Source organism: Martes martes, assembly GCF_963455335.1.
Source record: "Martes martes genome assembly, chromosome: 4".
Taxonomy (NCBI): domain Eukaryota; kingdom Metazoa; phylum Chordata; class Mammalia; order Carnivora; family Mustelidae; genus Martes; species Martes martes.
In genome coordinates, this window is record NC_137891.1 from 150,196,917 (window position 1) to 150,218,915 (window position 21,999).

At 37.1% G+C, this 21,999-nt stretch overlaps 1 protein-coding gene across 2 annotated transcripts in view; it reads right to left on the minus strand.

Moving 5' to 3' along the window:
- The window catches only part of ZFYVE9 (zinc finger FYVE-type containing 9), a 198,416-nt gene that overhangs the window by 28,045 nt on the left and 148,372 nt on the right, over window positions 1-21,999 (minus strand). For both annotated transcript variants that reach the window (XM_080801407.1, XM_080801406.1), the window contains 3 exons: window positions 21,478-21,702; window positions 19,863-19,945; window positions 10,673-10,777 (listed from right to left, as the gene is read on the minus strand). In XM_080801407.1, coding sequence (XP_080657533.1) covers window positions 10,673-10,777; window positions 19,863-19,945; window positions 21,478-21,702 — 413 coding nt within the window. The remainder of the gene's footprint in view (window positions 1-10,672; window positions 10,778-19,862; window positions 19,946-21,477; window positions 21,703-21,999) is intronic.

The window sequence follows — 21,999 nt, forward strand, 5'->3', positions numbered from 1 at the left end:
GTACATATTTAAAATGTACAATCTGATGAATTTTGACATGTGTATACCCCCATAAAAACAGTATTTGAAATCACTCTCTACTCTGTTCCATTGATCTATATTTATGCATTTATAGCAAAATAATACCATCTTGATTATTATACCTTTTAAGTAAGCCTTAACATCAGGTAGTACAAGTACTTGAATTATGTTCTTTTTTCAAAGTTGTTTTGGCTAGGGGCATTTGGGTGGCTCAGTCAGTTAAGCATCTGCCTTCAGGTCAGGTCATGATCCCAGGGTCCTGCAACTAAGCCCCACATCAGGCTCCCTGCTCAGCAGGAAGTCTGCTTCTCCCTCTTCCTCTGACCCTCCACTGCCCACCACTTCGCTCATGCTCTCACTGTCAAATAATAAATCTTTTTTTAAAAAAAGTTGTTTTAGGGGTGCCTGGATGGCTCAGTGGGTTAGGCCTCTGCCTTTGGCTCAGGTCATGATCTCAGGGCCCTGGGATTGAGCCCCACATCCAGCTCTCTGGAGCCTGCTTCCCCCTCTCTCTCTGCCTGCCTCTCTGCCTACTTGTGATCTCTGTCTGTCAAATAAATGAATAAAAATCTTTTTAAAAAGTTATTTTAGCTATTCTATGTTCCTTGTATCTCCATATAAATTTTAAAATCAGCACCTCAATTTAAAACAACAACAACAAAAAAATAATAAAATAAAATAAAACAACAACAACAACAAAACCCTGCTGGCATTTTGACTGGGATTGTATTGAAGCTATGGATCAATCTGGGGACAACTGACATCTTAACAATATTGAATCCTCCAATCCATAAACACAGTATCTCTCTTCACTTATTTGGGTCTTCTTTCTTTATTTATTTTTTAAAGATTTTCTTTATTTGAGAGAGAGAAAGAGAGCAGGAGGGGGGTGGGGGTGAGAGAGAATCTAAAGCAGACTCCACACTGACTGAGCACAGAGCCCAATGTGGGGCTCAATCTCATGATCCATGGGCTCATGACCTGGGCTGAAGTCAAGTCAGAGGCTTAACTGAAGTCAAGTCAGAGGCTTAAGCTGAAGTCAAGTCAGAGGCTTGACTGAACCACTCAGGTGCCCCATAAATTCTAATTTCTGAATGTTTATTATTAGTGTACAGAAATATGACTGATTTTTACACAAGGATCTTGCTAAATTCACTTATTAGATCTGGTAGCCCTTTTGTAGACAGAGAGTAGGATTTCCTACATAGTAAACAATCATGTTATATGTGAAGAAAGACAATCTTTTTTCCAGTCTATATTCATCTTATTTTGTCTTCTTGTTCTAATTTTGTCTATTCTTGTCTTATTACATTGGCTAGAAGCTCCACTGAAATGTTTAATAGAAATAAGAGTAGACATCCTCTCCTTGTTCTTAATCTTAAACAGGAAGCATTTATTCTGTCACCATTTGATATACTAATTGTAGGTTTTTCATAGATGTGTTTATTAAGTTGTAGAAGTTCTCTTCTCCTGTTGGACTGCCAAGAGATATATACACACACATACACATTTTGAATGAAAGTAGATTTTGTCAAATCCTTTTTCTCCATCATGGATTCACCTTTTTACATCCTGCTAATATGGTGAGTTACAGATTGATTTTTGAATGTTAAACCAACTTAGCGTTCTTGGAATAAACCCCACTTAGTCATGATGTACCCTATCATTTTGTGTTTTGCTGGACTGTATTTACTAAAAATGTGTTACATATTTACGCAACTATCTTCATGAGGGATACAAGTCTGCGGTTTTCATTTCTTGTCATTTTTCCTCCCTGGTGGTGTTACTAGTGTAATGCTGGCTTCATAGAATGAGATTCCCTCCTCATCTATTTTCTGAGTGGTTTTTTTTTTCAGAAGTGGTGTTATTTCCTCCTTTGTTGTTTAGTAAAAGTCACAAGGGAAAGCATCTGGACCTGTGCCTTTTTTTTTTTTTTTTTTTTAAAGATCATTTGAGAGAGAGAGAGGGAAAGCATGAGTTGTGGGGAGGGGACTGAGGGATAGTGAAGCAGACTCCCCACTGAGCATGGAGCCAAATGTAGGGCTTAATGCCAGGAACATTAATATAGGAACACTAATATCCTCAGATCATGATCTGAGCTGAAGTTAGACACTTCACTGACTGAGCCACCCAGGAACCCTGGAATCTGTGCTTTTCTTTGTAGGAAGGTTTGTGACAATAAATTCAATTCTTTCAATAAATACAGGGATATTCAATAAATACAGGGAAATTCATGCTATGCTTTCTGAGGTATGATACAAAAGCTTGACATTCAAGGGATTTGTCCATTTTGGCCAAGCTGAACATTTACTGGCACAAATATATTCATAATATACCCTTGTTGCTTACTGTCTACAGGACTTGTATTGATAACCCCCCTTTCACATAATGGTATTTCGTATTCTTGACTATCAGTCTTGGGCCATCAGCCCAAACAGTCTGACTATAAGTCTGTCAATTTTATTGATCTCAAGAACTAGCTTTTGGTTTCATTTTTTTCATTTTTATTTTTTTAAGATCTTATTTATTTGAGAGAGAGAGCAAACGAGCACAATCCAGGGAGGGACTGAGGAAGAGGGAGAAGCAGGCTCCCTACTAAGCAGGGAGCCCGATGCAGGGCTCCATCGCAGTGCCCTAGGATCATAACCTGAGCAGAAGGCAGATGCTTAACTGACAGCTATCCAGGCAACCATGGGTTCATTTTTCTTAATTGTTTTTTTTGTCTTCTACTTTATGAACTGCTGGTATTGTCTTTATTATTTTCTTTCTTCCATTTACTTTGTGTTTTATTCTTCCCTTTTTAATTTCCTAAGGTAGAAGATTAGGTCATTGATTTGAAATGTCTTTTTCCCCCCTATTATAAAAACTAAGGCTATCAATTTCTCTCTAATCACTGTTTTAGCTGCATCCCACAAATTTTGATATGCCATGTTTTCATTTTCAAACAGCTCAAAATATTTTCTAATTTCCTTTAGCTTTCTTCTTTGATCCATAGATTATTGAAAAGTGTGTCTTTTGTTTCCAAATACTAGGGGATTTTTCTAGAGATCTTTCTGATATTGATTGCTAATTTAATACTATTGTTGTCAGAGACCACATTTTGTATAATTTGAATCATTTTAAATTTATCAGGACTTGTTTTATATCACAGAATATGGCCTATCTTCTAATGTTCTACATACACTGGAAAAGAATGTGTGCTCTCTGCTACTTTTGGGTGGAGTGTTCTATAAAAACCACTCAAGTTGAATTGGTTGACAATGTTGTTCAAGTTTTCTATATTTCTGATTTTCTGTCTACTTCGAACAATTATTAGATCAGGGATATTGAAATCTCCAAATATAGTCATAGATTTGTCTATTTACCCTTATAGTTCTATCATTTCTTGCTTCAAGAATTTTGAAGCTCAGTTATTAATGCATAAATGTCTAAGACTGTTACATCCTTTTGATAAACTGATCCCTTAATAATTATGAAATGAAACTTTCTATTCCTGGTAATACTTTTCATTCTGAAATACACTTTGATAGTACTCTATCCACTTTCTTTTGATTAGTATTACCATGGTATATCATTTTCCACTCTTTTACATTTAAACTATTTGTCATATTTCAAGTGGTTTTCTTATTCATAGCACAGAGGTAAATCTTGCTTATGCATCCAATCTGACGATCTCTGTCTTTTAATTGAGGATGTTTAGACCATTTTACTAATACGGTTAGATTTAAATCTAACATCTTGCTATTTATTTTCTACTTGTCCCATCTCCTTTTTTTTTTCTTCTTTTTCAGTCTTTATATGATTTTAGTTTATCTTCTTTATTGCCTCATTAGCTATACCTCTTTAGTTTTTCTAGTGGTTGCTTTTGGGTTTATATCTTTAACTTATCAGTCTATTTTCAAGTAATATACCACAGCCTATGACATTTAAGAACTTTGTATCTGTATACTTCCATTTCCCCTTCCCTGGCTTTTGTGGTATTTTTGTCATGCATTTTATTTCTACACATGTTATAAACTCTACGATATATTTTATGATTTTTGTTTTAAACAACTGTCTTTTAAAGAGATTTTATATTTACCTGCATATTTACCATTTCTGTTGCTCTATACTCCTATATGAAGATCCAGACTTCCATTATTTGGTATTCTCCATGAAGGACTTCCTTTAACACTTCTTATAAAATAGGTCTACTGGTAAAAGATTCTTTTGGCTCTTATATTTCTGAAAAAGCATTTTGCTTTTTGAAACATATTTTTTACTGGGTATAAGTTGATGGTTTTTTTCCCAGTATTTTAAAGATTCACTGTACTTTCTTGTAGCTTGAATTGTTTTGATAAGCAGTCTGCTGTTATTCTTATATTTGTTCCTCAGCATATAATGTGGATTTTTTTTCTCTAGTTGCTTTTAAGATTCTTCTCTTTAGCTCTGGTGTTAAGCAGTTTGATTAAGATGATTATAATGTTCCTTAATGTAGTTCTCATCATGTTTTCTACAACTGGAATTCATTGAGCTTCCTGAATATATGGGTTTATACTTCTAATTTTAAAAATTTCTGATTACTGAGTTTTCAAATATTTGTTGTTTACTTACCTGTCTCCTTTGAGGACTTCAATTATAGTGCTAGGCCAACTTAACATCTCCCACAGTTCAATCATGTGCTGTTCGTTTAATTTTTCAGTCTTTTCTCTTTATGTCTCATTTTGGATAGTTTCTATCACTATGTTTTTAAGTTTACTAATTTTTTCTTTGGCAGTGTCTAATCTACCATTAAATTCATACAGCATATTCTTCATTTCATTGTCATTTTCATTTCTTGAAATCCGATTTGGGTGTTTTGATATTTTCCATGTCTATCCTTAACATGCTCTTTCCTTCATCCTGCTAAGCCTTTCTCTTAAGCTAGATAGGTAGGATCAGGGCAACCTGAACCTATGGATAACTTGTTTTGGTAGGAATAATCTGCCCCTAGTTCATTCTAGCCGGTAAGAACACAAACTATGCCTGGCCTTGTAGGAATTGTTTTACTTGTATCTTTCCAGTGTTTTTCTCACATACATACACGGATTAGTAGTCAGCTGAAGACACAGTGGGAACCTCCTGTGTATTTCCAGAATTCTTTTATTTCCAGCAATCTGTTTTGCAAATTCTAGCCATTATGACCTCCCTACATTCTCAATTCTCTCTTCAACTCAGAGAGACCTCAGGTTCAGTTTAGGTTTCCCCTACCTGCACTATGGCATGGAAACAAAAGACAGTAAAGTAGGGCAATCACAGAGCTCAACTTCTCTGCCCCACTGACTTCTTTCTTTCTTTTTTTACTTATTTCATTTGACATTTCAGCTATTAAAGTAGACCTGTGTGTGAATGTGCCAAAACTGCCATAACAATGTACCACAAACTGGATGGCTTGAACAATAGAAATGTATTGTCTCACAGTTCTGGAGGCTGAAAGTCCAAAATCAAGATGTTGGCAGAACTGGTTCCATTTGAGGGCTGTAAAAGAAGGATTTGTTCTGGGCTTCTCTCCCTGACTTGTAGGTGGTCATCTTCTCCTTAATGTCTCTCTATATCATCTTCCCTTTGTGAGTATATAGGTCCAAATTTCCCCTTCTTTTTTTTTTTTTAAAGATTTTTTTTTTTTTTTTTTTTTTTGCCAGAGAGAGAGAGAGAGAGAGAGAGAGAACACACAAGTAGGCAGAGAGGCAGGCAGAGAGGCAGGCAGAGGCACCGAGAGAAGCAGGCTCCCTGCCGAGCAAGGAGCCCGATGCAGGACTCAATCCCAGGACCCTGGGATCCTGACCTGAGCCGAAGGCAGCGGCTTAACCAACTGAGCCACCCAGACGTCCCCAAATTTCCCCTTCTTATAAGGACATCAGTTATACTGGATTAGGGCTCATTCTAACAGCTTCATTTAAATTTGATTACCTCACTAAAGTAATCAAATTCATAGTTTGTCATATTGATAATTGTTAGTCATATTGATAATTGTTAAAATGATGTCTATAAAAATCAGTTTCGTATAGTGACTAGGAATAAGGACACTGGAGTCAGACTGCCGAGGTTTGATTATGGCTCCAACACCTGTTAGTTCTATGCCTTAATATCCTCATCTATTAAAAGGAATTAAATATACCAATCTCATAGAGATAGTGTAAAAATACATAGTGCCTGCTACATAGTATACTTCAATAAATGTTATAATATTAACTTCATATAACTAACAATACATGTTAGTTAATACGATGATCAAAATAATCTCCTCATTGTAACATGAGTAGGGTTACCTAAATCAACAGAGAGCTTGAGTGGCCTTGATGAAGGAGATTAGAGAATTTATACACAAAGACTACTTCATTTATTAAATTTTCCAAGCTGCCAGAAGTACTGTCTTCTAGCTTTCTAAGCTTAAAATCTTTCTTTAGTGGCACCCTCTCTCCACAGTTTACATATAGTTGCCAAAATTGAGGTTTCTAAAACTCACTTTCATTGTCACTTCTCTGCTTTAGAACCTGTACAATCTACTTACAGATTATCATATTAAAGTCTAGATTCCTTTGCCTGACTTCTGAAGGCCTTTGAAAACCCAGGAGTTTCTTTGCATAGCTTTATCACTCAGTCCACTTTAGCATCTTCTTCACTGGGCAGATTGCAGTCTTCTATCCTCCTTTCAAAACATGTCCATCCCTGGTGCTTTCCTGCCTTTTTTCTGTAGGCATCTATCACCCTTTTCACTTGTTATTTTCCACCCTTCTCCTTCTTGTGCCTGAACATCATTCACTGTCCATTTACATTTATAAGACATTTACATGAACATTTACAAACCTGTCCTGCATGGAACATGCTGCTCTGGCTGTTAGGGATTCAGGATCAACAGGAAATAAAGGAATATTCCTGACTGCTCCAATTATTAGAGCTCTCCTTTCTCTAAAATTTTAGTAAACTTGCAATAAGTTTTAGCACTTGTTTTCACATCGTTTTATCTATATTAGTTCTGTTTCATGTCTTCATTCAATAGATATTTCTCATGCAATTACTCTTTACTAGGCAGTCTGCTAATGATACAGTGGTAAACAAGACACACATAGTTCCTCACTGAAATAAGTCTGGTAGAAGGGCACCAGGGTGGCTCAGTCGGTTAAGCATCTGAGTTTGGCTCAGGTCATGATCCCAGAGTCCTGGGACTGAGCCCTGCATCAGGCTCCCTGCTCAACGGAGACCCTGCTTCTCCCACTCCCTCTGCCTGCTGCTCTGCCTACTTGTGCTCTCTATCTGTCAAACAAATAAATAAAATCTTAAAAAAAAAAAAAAAAAAAAAAAAGAAGACGTCTGGTAGAGAAAACAGACACCAAAGAAGGAAGTACAAATATAATGAACACTACACACACAGTATGTGTAGAATTCTAGAGATGTTTATAACAAGGGAGAGTCATCCCCTCTGGGAGTTAACCAAAAGCTTATCTGTCATCTAAGCTGACACCTGAAAAATGAGTGAGAGTTAGGCAGGTAATAACAAGGAAAGTGTGCATCAATAAGGAAATAGCTTTTGCAAAGGCTTTAGAGCAAAAGAGAACACAGTCTAGAAAATAAGGAAGACTATGGGTATCAACAAAGAAAAGTAAATAAAAGGAAAAATAGAATATAATCATGAGTAAATAATATATAAGAAATTATTTTTTTCAGCTACAAAGTGAAGAATTATTACCAACACAATTCAAATATCCAAGACTGAGAGAGAAACACTGAACTGAGTTGAAATAAACAAACATAAAATATGAGTTGAAATAAAAACTGAATTAGAAGAGAAGTCAGTCTGCTAAATCAAATAAGGAAAATAAATATATAGTTGATAAACTTTATTGAAAATGAAATATAATAAACAATAAGAAATACAGTTACTGTTTTTGAAAAAAGATATCTGAACCTGCACAACCATAAACCTAGGAGGCAGATAAAGACAGGTAATATAAATGGCAGTTGTCATAAATGTCCTAGGTCGGTACTGAAATAACTATGGAGGCCTCATAGCTTTTTACAGATATACTTTTCTAAACAGATCCAATACCCAAGCACCATACTGTAAACACCAAGGATAGCCATGTATATTACCTGCTTGAAGAAGACATCTGATTATCTTACTTCTGGACAATAGGCTCCCAGAAGGCAAGCATCATGTTCTTAACTCATCTTTGTATTTCATATCACAGAGTACATTTAATAAATGTTTGTGAAACAAAAAAACTTTCAAATTTGAGAAATAAACGTGTTTTCAAAGCATATCTCTTTTAAGACTATTTAGGGCATGGGGCACCTGGGTGGCTCAGTGGGTTAAGCCTCTGCCTTTGGCTCAGGTCATGGTCTCAGGGTCCTGAGCTCAAGCCCCACGTCAGGCTCTCTGCTCAGCGGGGAGCCTGCTTCCCTTTCTCTCTCTGCTTGCCTCTCTGCCTACTTGTGATCTCTCTCTCAAATAAATAAATAAAATTTTAAAAAGACTACTTAGGGCATAAATTATTTAAAAATCATTCATTTTAAAGATTTGACACTACCTAGTCTAGTCTATTACTTATTGATATTCCAAGGTAGGACTATCTAATAGATAAAAACTGTTAATTGCATCACAGGAAAAAATAAAGTACACATCCTAGCCACTATTTTCTACTGTCCTGAAAAAAGCCATTGCATTGAAAGCCATAGATAAAAGCTTTCTTCGCATAGGTCATTCTCATAAGACTCATTCTTCTGAGTTTATAAATCCAGTAAGACATTTACATGATTCTAAGTGAAAGTAAAAATTGAGTGTACAATTGAATGATGAATAAGTGGCTGAATGAAGGGGAAAAAAAGAAAGAAGGAAAAAATGAAAAAAAGAGAGGGGAGGAGGCAGTTTATTTTATGCCAAGAAATAGCAGAAGTAATAACTGGGGACTTACCAGCCTTCTAATAAAATAAATTTTGGGACACCTGGGTGGCTCAGTCAGTTAATCCTCTGCCTTTGGCTCCAGTCATGATCCCAGGGTCCTGGGATGGTGGCTGGCATCCTAATGGGCTCCCTGCTCAGCGGGAAGCCTGCTTCTCCCTCTCTCTGCCTGCTACTCTCCCTGCTTGCGTGTGCACGTGCACCAGCTCGAGCATGTGCTCTCTCTTGGGCAAATAAATAAAATCTTTAAAAATAATAATAAAACAAATTTTAACCATTATTATATCAAATTCAGTTTCAAAATAAGATTTTCTTTTAAACCATATGATTACTGTTGGACATTTTACAACCAACTTTAAGAAACTTTTCAATTTAAGCAAGACTTTTTTCTTGCCGTTTATAACAATGTGGATGGAAATAGAGGGTGTTATAGCAAGTGAAATAAATTAGTCAGAAAAAGACAATTATCATATGATCTCACTGATATGTGGATTTAAGAAACGAAACAGAGAGGGGCGCCCGGGTGGCTCAGTAGGTTAAGCCTCTGCCTTAGGCTCGGGTCATGATTTCAGGGTCCTGGGATCGAGCCCCACATTGGGCTCTCTGCTCAGCAGGGAGCCTGCTTCCCTCTCTCTCTGCCTGCCTCTCTGCCTACTTGTGATCTCTGTCAAATAAATAAATAAAATCTTAAAAAAAAAAACACCACGAAATAGAGGATCATAGGGGAAGAGGGGAAAAATAAAACAAGATAAAATCAGAGAGGGACACAAATCATTAAGAGACTCTTAGGAAATCTTAGGAAACAATCTTAGGAAACAAACTGAGGGTTGCTCGAGGGATGGGGGGTGGAGGAATGGACATTAAGGAGGGCACACTATGTAATGAGCAATGGGTATTATATGAGACTGATGAATCACTGAACTTCACCTCTGAAACTAGTAATATATTTATATGTTAATTAATAGAATTTCAATTTTAAAAAAAGAAAAGAAAAAAGAATTACTGACTTTCCAAGGAATCTGCATTTTAATAGGTTCAAAACCTGCAACTAAAGCCAGCTACTCTGACCAACTAAAGAATCTTATGCAGCCACCAAAGAGAAATTCAGAAAGCTGAGAATTCCCAGGACAAAAAGGGTGGAGGACTTTGGCTCCAAATTCCTTGCTTCTATTAATTACATTCTTTTCATAATATTTTTATGAAAAAAAAAAAAGAGGAAAGAGACTTCACAGGGTACATCGGCAAAGAATACTATTTACTTCATTCTGTAATGTGTGTATAGAATGCATTATAGTTACAAAATGGAACCATTCATTAATTCAAAATGCAACCACTTACTTGCTTTTGAAATCTTACTTAAAATTCACTTTGGGAGTTAATGCTTAAATGTTAAGTATTGTCAAAAATAATATATATTCACAGTAAGAGGGAAAAATGAAAAGATCCCACCACTAGTATTATAAAGTTAATTTTATACCTCAGTCGAAATGCAAATCTGTCACTGATTACCATGGTATCAAAAGCACAATCAATGATATAACTAATGACTAAATAAATCACAAACCTAACATCTTGATTTTCTGTCATGAAATTCCTCATCACTGATCTAAGTCACATAGGATTATGAACTGACTTCAATAACAATTAAAAAATGAAATTTATATATACTCATATATTTTTCATTTTCATTTGTGTATTTAACAATGAAAAATATGCCTTGGTGATAAATCTTACCTCATTGTATCTGTTGCTGGGAATTTTGATACTGGTTTTCCGAACCTCCATATCAACCACCAAACCTTGAACTACTGGCAATGTATACTGGTAATTTCTGAAGTCCTGGGAAAAAGCAGATTGAAGTGGAATAAAGCATTCACCAATGGCAGGATTTGATTTATAGTAATAAAAGCAGCACAAGCTGAAAGAATGTGAAAATTAGAAGATATTATTAATTTAAATAATAAGGAAATGTATAATGAAAACCCTAATGTATATATTCTAGCTCTCTAATTAGATTATAAATTCTCATAAAGAAGTAGACCTGTCTCATATACACCTTATGTACAATATTAAACAAATATCTGAATACTTATTACTCTGTGTTAACTGTCTCCTCCCTCTAGAGTAAGCTCCAAGAGGTAGGGACTCTCACTTGTTTTCTTCTTGTTATATCCCAAATGCCTGAACAGCCTAGGCACTCAATGACTATGTGTAGGTAAAACATATGCACATGCACACACCATATCCAGTGTGGCTGAAGCAAAGTGAGCAAGAGTGGTAGGAGTTCTGGTCACAGTGACAGCACAAAGCTAGATTTCATAGAGTTTTGTAGGCCACCATAAGGACCCTTGCCTTTACCGTGAGAAGGTTTTGACCTATTTTAACAGATCTCTCTTACTTCTCTGTAGAATAGCCGGTAAGGGAACAAGGATAGAAGAAAGAAGATCAGATAAAAATACAAAAATAATTCAGGTAAGAGACAGTGATAACTTCGACCAAAGTGTTAACAGTTCAAAAGGTGGTGAGAAGTTATCAGATTCTAGATATATTTTGAAGAGGTAACTGACAATATCTGTCACCGGATTGAATGTGGAATGTGAAAAAAAAAGAAGAATCAAAGATGATTCTGAATTAAATGGACGGGGAAACTGTAAGACTGTGCTTCCATTTACGGAGAGGTAGAACGTGATGGGAAGGGAAAAGTGGCAACTCAGAAGTCTGCAGAAGAACCAAGAAAGAAAGGTGTCCTAGAAGCTCAGAAAAGAAAATGTACAGATACTGTTAAGTTTTTGGATGGAATGGTGTGAAAATTGTCTTCTGACTGCTTCTATTAACTCAGAGAAATTGGGGCTGAATCACCAGCTGAAAATGAGAAAAGAAGAAGAGGCACTGGAAATTTGAGAAAACATGAGAATAGGAATGTGTTATGGAGCAGGAAAGATCGCCAGGTCTGAGAGCTTCTTTAATGGTATTGGTCATGAATCTAAAGTGAGACCAGAGAATGGACTACACTTTTTGTCTTCATCCACATTCGGGCTTGGACAAAGTTATCAATGAAGGATGAAGTAGATCCATGCAGGTATGGTCAAATGACTTTTTTTTTTTTTTTAAAGATTTTATTTATTTATTTTAGAGAAAAAGTGTGAGTGGGGGGAGAAGGGAGGGGAGAGAATCTCTGCATGGTGCCCCATGAGGGGCTTGATCTTAGGACCCTGAGATCATGACCTGAGCTGAAACTAAGAGTTAGTTGCTTGACTGAGCCACCCAGGTGTCCCAACTGACTTTTGATAAGGGTGTGAAGCCAGGTAAATGAAGAAAGGACAGTCTTTTCAATGAACAGTACTGGACCAAAAAAAAAAAAAAAGAGTTTCTAACAATGCCTCACAATCATGAACAAAAATTAACTAAAAATGGACTATAGACTTAAATATAAATCATAAAAAAACTATAAGCCTTCTACAAAGAAACATGGGAGAAAATATGTGTGATGTCATTCTGGTCAATAAGTTCTTAGATATCATATAAAAAGCATGCTCCATAAAAACATTAAGAAATTAAACGTTAGGGGGCACCTGGGTGGCTCAGTGGGTTAAAGCCTCTGCGTTCAGCTCAGGTCATGATCCCAGGGTCCTGGGATCAAGCCCCACATCGAGCTCTCTGCTCAGCAGGGAGCCTGCTTCCTCCTCTCTCTCTCTCTGCCTGCCTCTCTGCCTGCTTGTGATCTCTGTCTGTCAAATAAATAAATAAAATCTTAAAAAAAAAAAAAAAGAAATTAAACTTTAGGAGTGCCTGGGTGGCTCAGTCAGTTTACTGTCTGCCTTCGGCTCAGGTCACAATCCTGGGGTCCTGGGATGGAGCCCTGAGTCAGGCTCCCTGCTCAGCAGGCAGCCTGTTTCTCCCTCTCCCTCTGCCCTTCACCCCTGCTTTTGCAGCTCTCTCTCAAATAAATAAAATCTATAAAAAATTAAAAAAAATAAAAAAGAAACTGAACTTTAACAAAGTTAAAAACTTTTGTTCTGTGAAAGACACTGTTAAGAGAATAAAAAGATAAACCACAGGCTGGGAGAAAATATACAAATGATAAATATCTACCAAAGGACTTATATTCAGAATACATGAAAAACTCTCAAAACTCAACAACAAAATAACAATCATATTTTCTAAATAGGCAAAAATCCCAAGATTCACTAAATAAGACATAAGGAGGGCAAATTAGCACAAAAAAAATGCTCTGAATCATTCATCATAAGCAGAATACAAATTAAAATCACAAAAATTGAGACCACTAAGTCGTTAAGCATCTGCCTTGGGCTCAGGTCCTGATCCCAGGGTCCTGAATCAAGCCCTGGCTCAAGCCCTGCTCAGTGGGGAGCCTGCTTGTGTTCCCTCTATCACTGTGTCTCCCTCTGTCAAATAAATAAATAAAATCGTTTAAAAAAAATTAAGACCATTAAACTCCTATTGGAACGGCAAAAATTAAAAACAAAAAAAAAGAGAGAGAAATAACAAGTGCTGGCAAAAAAAAAAAAAAAAGAATTCCTGTATATTCCTTGTGAATGCTAGAGGCGTTCACTACTACTAGAGGCATGTTGGAAAAGAATTTCACAGTTCTATATAACACTAAATGTACAATATGGCTTAACTATCCTATTCCAGGTATTTACCCAAGAGAAAGGAAAACTGACGCTCACTCAAAATTTCATACATGAATGTCTGCAGCAGCTTTATTCATAAACCAAAACGAGAAACAACCCACAGATCCATCAACAGGTAAATGGATAAACTGTGGTTATTACATACAACTGAATACTACAAAGCAATAAAGATGAATGAACTATTGATATGAAAGGTTACCAGAATATGCCACCTGAAAATATGTCTCCGTTAATCACTCTTTGGCCAGTCTAATTTATAGGGCCTCAGCCAAAGAACCAAAGATAGGTAGAGGAAAATATTATTTCCTCCCCAACAACATACATAACACAGATGAATCTCAAATGCATTATGATAAGTAAAAGAAGCCAGACTGAAAAGGCTACGTACTATATAAGTCCAATTATATGACAGTCTACAAAAGCTAAAACTATAGGGACAGAGGATCAATGAGGTGCACTAGCAAATTTTCTGGAGTGACAGAACTGTTCTATATCTTAACTGCAACAGTGGTGGTAACATAATTCTTTACATTTGTCAAAACTTTGAGAAGTATACTCTACAAAAGGTGAATTTAACTGCACATAAATAAAAATGAATTTTTTTAAGAAAGGTAAATTTAACTAGGGTTTACATTTTGCTGGGCCACCACAACAAAGGGTAAGAGAGAGAAAGAGAAAAAGAAAGAGAGAGAGAAGGAGAAACCAGAATTACATTTTTTTTAAAAAAAGTGATTTTAATAATAAAACCGTGGAATCTTAAGATAGGGAGAGGGAAAGGCAAGGGGAGTGAGAGATAATGGAAAAGTGTTAGAATCAATAGATTCTATGTCTTAGTAAGCTAGAGACAGAGAAGAGGGTTTAAAGGGTTTTAAAACAAGGCTCCTCCAAATGTGCCACTTTGAACTGCAGGCAATTGAGACCCTGTAGGCTCAAGAGAAAGTTTTGCCCTTGTTTAAACTACCTGAGGGGCTTTCTCAGAATTAGAGTTATTATCAGAGATAAATTCTATCTGAGACCCATCTGAATGGTAGGGCAAACATCTAATTAATTACCAAACATTTGCTCTTAATTTTATTGCCTTGTGAACTGCCCTCCTCCCTTTGGAAGCCCCAAGCCCCTATCCCATTCCTGAGCTCAGGATGGCATATATAACTCATTTTACCTTTCTGTTTTTGAACTCTCCTGTATGTGAGGTTCTCATATATACAAAGTTAAATTCAATTTTTTCCTGTAATCTGTCTCATGTCAATTTAATTCTTAGACCAGCTGGAAGTATCCTTGAAAGAGAAAAAATTTTCCTCCCTAACAGTGGTGATGGAGAGCAAGATACTTTAGGAGATAACCTACTAAAAGTTTATATAAGTGGATTGATATAGGCCATAAAACTAGATTATTAGTTTATGCTACTAGATTACAGAATAAATATCTCCTTTTCATTTTAAAACATTTTTTAAAAAGATTTTATTTATTTATTTGACAGAGAGAGATCACAAGTAGGCAGAGAGGCAGGCAGAGAAAGAGGGGGAAGCAGGCTCCCCACGGAGCAGAGAGCCCGATGCGGGGCTCCATCCCAGAACTCCAGGATCATGACCCGAGCCGAAGGCAGAGGCTTTAACCCACTGAGCCACCCAGGCGCCCCTCTCCCTTTCATTTTAAAGCAGATTATAATCAGCAAGAAAAATTACCTTGTCAATAATGTGACTAAAAACTAAAGTTGCCAGGGAGTGATAAAGCAATGGGGACTAGAGTAGAGGGAGGGAGGGAGGGAGGGAGACAGAGAGAAAGAAAGAGATCCTGTAGATTTAAAATATAATTTCAAAATTTCTACTTCTGGGGGTGCCTGACTGGCTCAGTTGGTGGAACATGCAACTCTTGATCTCAGGGTCATGAGTTGGAGTCCCACATTGGTTGTAGAGATTACTTAAGAAAATAAAATAAAATGTCCACTTCTGGCCAAAATGGAGAGAAGAGGCCTGGATTTACCCTCCTGCCTGAAAACAAAACAAAACAAAAAAAAAATGCACAGAACACATGAAACAATGATTTTAAAGACACTGAATCTCAGGCAACAAAGGACAGTGATTCCTGAGAGGCAGGAAACAAACAAGATGAGCTCTATGAGTATCCAGGTTATGCCTCCAAAACAGTTTCCAAGCTCAGGTGTAGGAAGGGGGAACCCAGGGAGAGCTGGCAGATTTCCTGAGTTGAGGAGATAAAACTGAGAATCCAAAAACCCAAGGTGGCTAGAGTTCACAGGACAGAGTATCAGAGAGAACACTGCAGAGAAGAGCTCCAAAGATTTGCAGAGTGTCTCACTCCAGAATTCAGCAGAGTTCTGATCAGTGAATGTGTGTGAGAAAACTTCATACGGCCAGCGCAGAAACTACCTGAAATGATTACTGGGAACATAATCTGTTACACAGGTGTGGGAATAGTGCCTGGTCCTAAAAACCAGAGCAGAAAACCTCATATTCAATGGGCATTAGGTTAGAATATTCTTACATGACTAAGAATTTGGCTGGCCTTTGTTCCGGTTCCTGAGAGATAGCCTCCAAACCCCTGAATTTCCTGAATGATAAGAATGTCTTCGTTCTTCAGCGGTGGATCCCTCATAGTCTATGTTAATTTAGTGACTCATGGTGGGTCCTCAGATAGTTTATGTGAACAAGATAATTCAGGATGGGGGCTGGCCATCCCAGAAAGATCAACCATATGATTAGAGGATGGGGCCTTGAGGCACATGATATCAGGGGGGCTTGAGACTGAGTTCAATCACATGGCCAATGACTCAGTCAGTCATGCCTACGTAAGGAAACTCCAATAAAAACTCAGGACACAAAGTACAGGTGCTTACTCTATGCATGTTATATATCAATGTATCAGCAGGGTGACATGTCCCAGAGGACACAGAGACTTCCTGTGTGGGTTTCTCCCAGACCTTGTACTAAATGTCTCTTCTTTTGACTGGCCCTGATTTGTATTTCCTTTATTATAATAAAACTGTAATCACAAGTGTTATACACCTTGCTGAGTTCTGTGAATCAGTCCAGTGAATTATCAAAACTGAGAGGGCAGTGGGAATGCTAACATTTGTATCCAGTTAGTCAGAAGTATAGGTAGCCTGGGAACCCCTAAACTTGAAGCTGGTGCCTAAAGTAACAACAGTCTTGTGGGGCACCTGGGTGGCTCAGTCGTTAAGCATCTGCTTTGGGCTCAGGTCGTGATCCCAGAGTCCTAGGATCAAGCCCTGCATCAGGCTCCCTGCTCAGTGTGGAGTCTGTTTCTCTTGTGTTCCCTCTCTTGGTGTCTCTTTCTCTCTGTCAAATAAATAAATAAAATCTTAAAAAAAAAAAAAAAAAAGTCTTGTGAAGAAATGTGCCTTTGATCTGTGAAGTTTGGCCTAATTCCAAATAGGGCCAGAGTCATTACAAGTAATCAGAAGGGTCTTGCCTTAGTGGTGGGGAATAATTAGCACTATAGTAAATAAGACTTTGGTTCCACCTTACAAATCTTTTTTTTTTTTAAAGATTATTATTATTTTTTTAAATTTGACAGAGAGAGATCACAAGTAGGCAGAGAAGTAGGCTGAGAAATAGGGGAAAGCAGGCTCCCTGCCGAGCAGAGAGCCCGATGTGGGGCTCGATCCCAGGACCCCGAGATCATGACCCAAGCTGAACGCAAAGGCTCAACCCACTGAGCCACCCAGGCACCCCCACCTTACAAATCTTAAAAGTAAGACTGAAAGGATCAAACTATTTCTAGGTAAATTAACTGCCTTACTTGTAACAGAACTCAAGAATATTTACAGAATACAAAAATATCCAGCACCCAGCATGGAGAAATCATATTTGGCATCCAATAAGAAATTTAAAAATACCAAGCGTGCAAAGAAGCAGGAAAATACAACTCAAAGTAAGGGGGTAGTTAATCAATGGAAACTGAACTAGAACTGATAAAGATCTTAGAATTACCAAACAAAAACATTATAAGGTTCCAATGATCATATTCCAGATTTTTAAAAAATTAAGTACAGGCATATGGGATATAGAAAAGACTTAAGTCAAACTTCTAGAGATGAAAATTATAATGAGTGAAATCACCTCCTTTGCTCCTCCCAAAAAATGGAACTGACAGCTTTAACAATACAAAATAAAAGATTCCTGAACTTGAAGTCTCAACAGTAAAAACCATTCAAAATGAAACACAAGGAGGAAAAAAAAAAAGACAGAAAAATTAAAAAAAAAAAAAAAAGGGAGCATTAGTGAGCTGTGAACAATTTCAAGCAGCCTAATATGTCTATAACATTAGAGTCCCTGAAGAAGACGAGGAGGTAGACAGCAAATGTTGTTTGATGTATAAACTCACAAAAACTAAGAAGCTCAACAAACTCCAAGCACAAGAAACACACTCAAAAAAACCATAAAAAGGTACATAATCATATTGTTTAAAACCGGTAATAAAAAGAAACACCTTAAAGCACACAGAGAAGAAAAGAATATTACACAGACAGGAACAAAGAGGGAACATGGACTCCTCGTTTGAAACAATGCAAACCAGAAAACAGTAAAGTGATTACTATTCATCTTTAAAATACTCAAAGAAGGGGCGCCTGTGTGGCTCAGTGGGTTAAAGCCTCTGCCTTTGGCTCAGGTCATGATCCCGGGGTCCTGGGATCCAGCCCCATGTCGGGCTCTCTGCTTGGCAGGGAGCCTGCTTCCTCTCTCTCTCTGCCTGCCTCTCTGCCTACTTGTGATCTCTGTCTGTCAAATAAATAAACAAAAAAATCTTAAAATACTCAAAGAATAAAACTGCCAACCTAGAATTCTATATCCAGCAAAAATATTTTTCAAATATGAAGGTAAAATAAAGATACTGTTAGAAATACAAATGCCAAACAAGTTTCTTTTCTTTTCTTTTTTAAAAGATTTTATTTATTTGACAGAGACGAAAGCAGAGGCCTTAACCCACAAGTTTTTCTTATTGGGGTGCCTGGGTGGCTCAGTGGGTTAAAGCCTCTGCCTTCAGTTCGGGTCATGATCCCAGGGTCCGGGGATCGAGCCCCACATCGGGCTCTCTGCTCAGCAGGGAGCCTGCTCCCCCAACCCTCTGCCTGCCTCTCTGCCTACTTGTGATCTCTGTCTGTTAAATAAACAAATAAAATCTTAAAAAAAAAAGAGTTTTTCTTATTACTGAAATCTCTTTAAAACATAGTAAAAACTGTAATAACAAATGCAAGACAGAGTAAGGAAATAAATCCATCCCCTAAAAAGCAACTAAAAAGCTGGGTAAATAGTTTTTGAAAAACAATCATTATGATGCTCTGGAGTTAGACCAAAGGCATACAACACGCTGAGCTGTGTTTATTCGTGAAAGCTACTGAATCTCAAGCAAGCATAGTAGAGCTGAGTCTGTGATCTTTCTTGGGGCTGCACCCTAGCCCTCTCAGGTGGTTCAAGGTAGCTTGTGAAAACATCAACTCTGCTACTTGAAGGATCTTACTTGGAGTGGTAGCAGCTGCAGTGGTAATCTCAGTGGCTAGTGGGAACAGAGGGCCAGCAGCTCAGTTAGCTTGAGGTTGTTAGCCTATTTGGGGAAAGTAACAAGCAGGCAGACTAGCCATAGATTTAACAAGGTTCTGGGAGGTGAGAAAACCATAGCAAGCTTCATAAACTCTCCAAATACCCAGGACTGACCTTGGTCTGTGCACGTGTACAGCAAAAGCCTTAGTGGGCCCAAGCCAAACAATATCCTTAGTCAAAAGAGTCAGAGCCTGTGCAAGTGCAAAGGTACATGGGAGAGCCCAGGGGAAAGGAAAAGAATAAAGTTTGAATCCCAACCTATACACAAATCCATCAGAAAAGAATGAATACCTTATGTGCTTAAGGTATTTGAATAAATCTCTGAGCAATCCTGGGCTAAACAATAAGCTATACAGACAAAGGGGACATTGATATGATATGATATGCTTAAAATAAAAACAAGACAGAATGCTAGATGCTTTAATTATACATTACCTCTAGACCTCAAAATAATCCTGCAAGGTAACTTCGATAGTAAGTGTATAACGAGGGGCTGAAATCCTGTACTATTTCCACTCCAAAGCACCATATACTTTCCAAAGAATATATATGTTGTTCTTTTCCTACAGCATAAATCTCCACTTGCCTGAAGCAGCAGGGGTATGGCTATTAACAAAAAATGAAATCCCTCTCTTCCTTCTTCTGTACAAACCCCAGTAAGAAAGAAGGCAATAAAAATCTCCAACTTACTGCAAGAAGATTCATGATGGTATGCCCCGTCTCTCCAAACAATGGCTTCCGAAATCTGACACTGAAGAGTGGGCATGGATAAACTATGGAAATGAGAAATAATGAGACTAAGTCTGAGAGCTTAATATTTTGGTAAAAAAGAGACATCGTGGTTCATAAAATTATCAAAATATAAATGTAATAGCTGTTTTAGATCATATGAAATTTAGGGGTCAAAAGTATTTAGCACGGTAGCATCAAAGACAAATTCTGAGCCTTCTATAAACCATACCAGAGTAAGTCTTTTGATGACCAGAATAAGTCTTTTGATGCAGCAGTCTTAAAAATGAACTACAAAGTCTTAGGAAGCACTCTTCTTCAAACTGGATAAATATGATCTGGGGAAACAAATCTCTCCTAATTCTTCTGTGTTCACTCTTATATACCTCCCAACCAGGATCCTCCTTAGAACAGCCAAACATGAGGTGACCTATTACTTGGCTTACTCTTTGAATGTTAGGGGGCGAACTGCCTGTACAAGACAGGAAGATAACATGTTTCCTCTGCATACAATCCTTTCCTTTCCCTACTTCATTTAGCTGATTCATATGCCTCTTTCACAATTCAGTCCAGAAGTAAATTGGTCCAAGAAATGTTCCTTATCCAACTCCTTCATTCTTGGTGAAGTTAGAGTCCATCTCAGAACTCCAAGAGAACTTTGTTAACTTTGAACATGTGTTTTAACACAATATACTACTGTAATCATGATTTCTTTATGTCTTCCTTACAAAGGTTTCTAAGAACCTATAACCATGTCTTAACTATTTCTAAATTCCCAGGATTTGTTACAAATGGTAGGCCTTTATTAAATTCTTACTGAATGAGTAAGTGAAAGAGTGAAGCTGACTTGCTGAAAGCATATACTATTTTATGATTCATAAAATAGTTTTTCATTATTTCATTTGATCCTCTTAACAATCTTACATAACGTAAAAGGCAAGTATTATTTTTTCCACTTCAGAAGAAACTGACAGATTAAGTGATTTGCCCAAAGGTACAGAGCTAGTAAGTCACAGAGTTAAGAACCTTGTTCAAATGGTCCAATTCCTAGACCACAGCAATTCTGATCAGGTAAAAATATAGTTTAAAATAAAGCTTACATTTAAGCCTTATTATCTTAAAAGAAACCTCATAACTTAGTTGTATGACTTCCACAACGGGCAAGGAAGCTCTTCTACTGCTCACTTTACCAACTGGAAGTGATCACTATACCACCAGTTTCCAGTACCTGTTATGTAAGATATACTTTGTCATAACTATTTTCCAACAAAATAGCAAAAAAAAATGTTCACTATAGATACTGTAAAAGGTTACTTGTTAAAGTCCAATACATTTTTTCTGAAGATGAACTTAAGTTTATAAGGTATTAAATAATCACTAACTTCCTAATTTGAGATTTTTAGTCCTTACCATTAAAGCTAAAATAAGTAAAGACAATGGCCAAATTTAGCTTAGCTACTTCAAAAGACTTCTCTTGGACTGTATCACTGGGGGGTGGGGGTCTGATTATCTCAGGCCTTTATTTAGCCATCACATTTTGGTTATATAGCATAGAAGAAGCTATTTTACTACTTACGTCGATATTCAGCTCCAAGTCTTAACATTAGTCGGATAGGAAACACCTTAGCCCAAGGAGTTTCCCATTTCTGGATGAGAATCCCAAACAAGTAAGGTGGGGTTGGGAGTACTAGGTCTTGCAGTGACTGGTAGGTAGATGTCACATATAAGAATCCACCGTGTTCTTTACTGCCAAGGAAACTCTGACTGAAGAAGGAATGTCCCAAGTTGCCCACAACATTTCCTAAAACAGAAAGTTCATTAATTATTCTATCAATAAATCAATCATATTCTTAGTAATCATTATTACTTAACATTGGGCCAGACATGGCCAAACACTAATTCCCAAACTTTCATTATGAAAGACATGTTGATAATGTTGCTTTTTTAATAAAGGTATTTATTAAATGAAAATTTGTTTTCCAATGTTATCAGGGCCTCTGGTGAGCATGAAATAGTTTATGTTATCACACTGTAGAAGTCTACCTAGCCAAAAGCCAAAAATATTGATGCCTTCCTTAGATTAGACAGCTCTACTGTC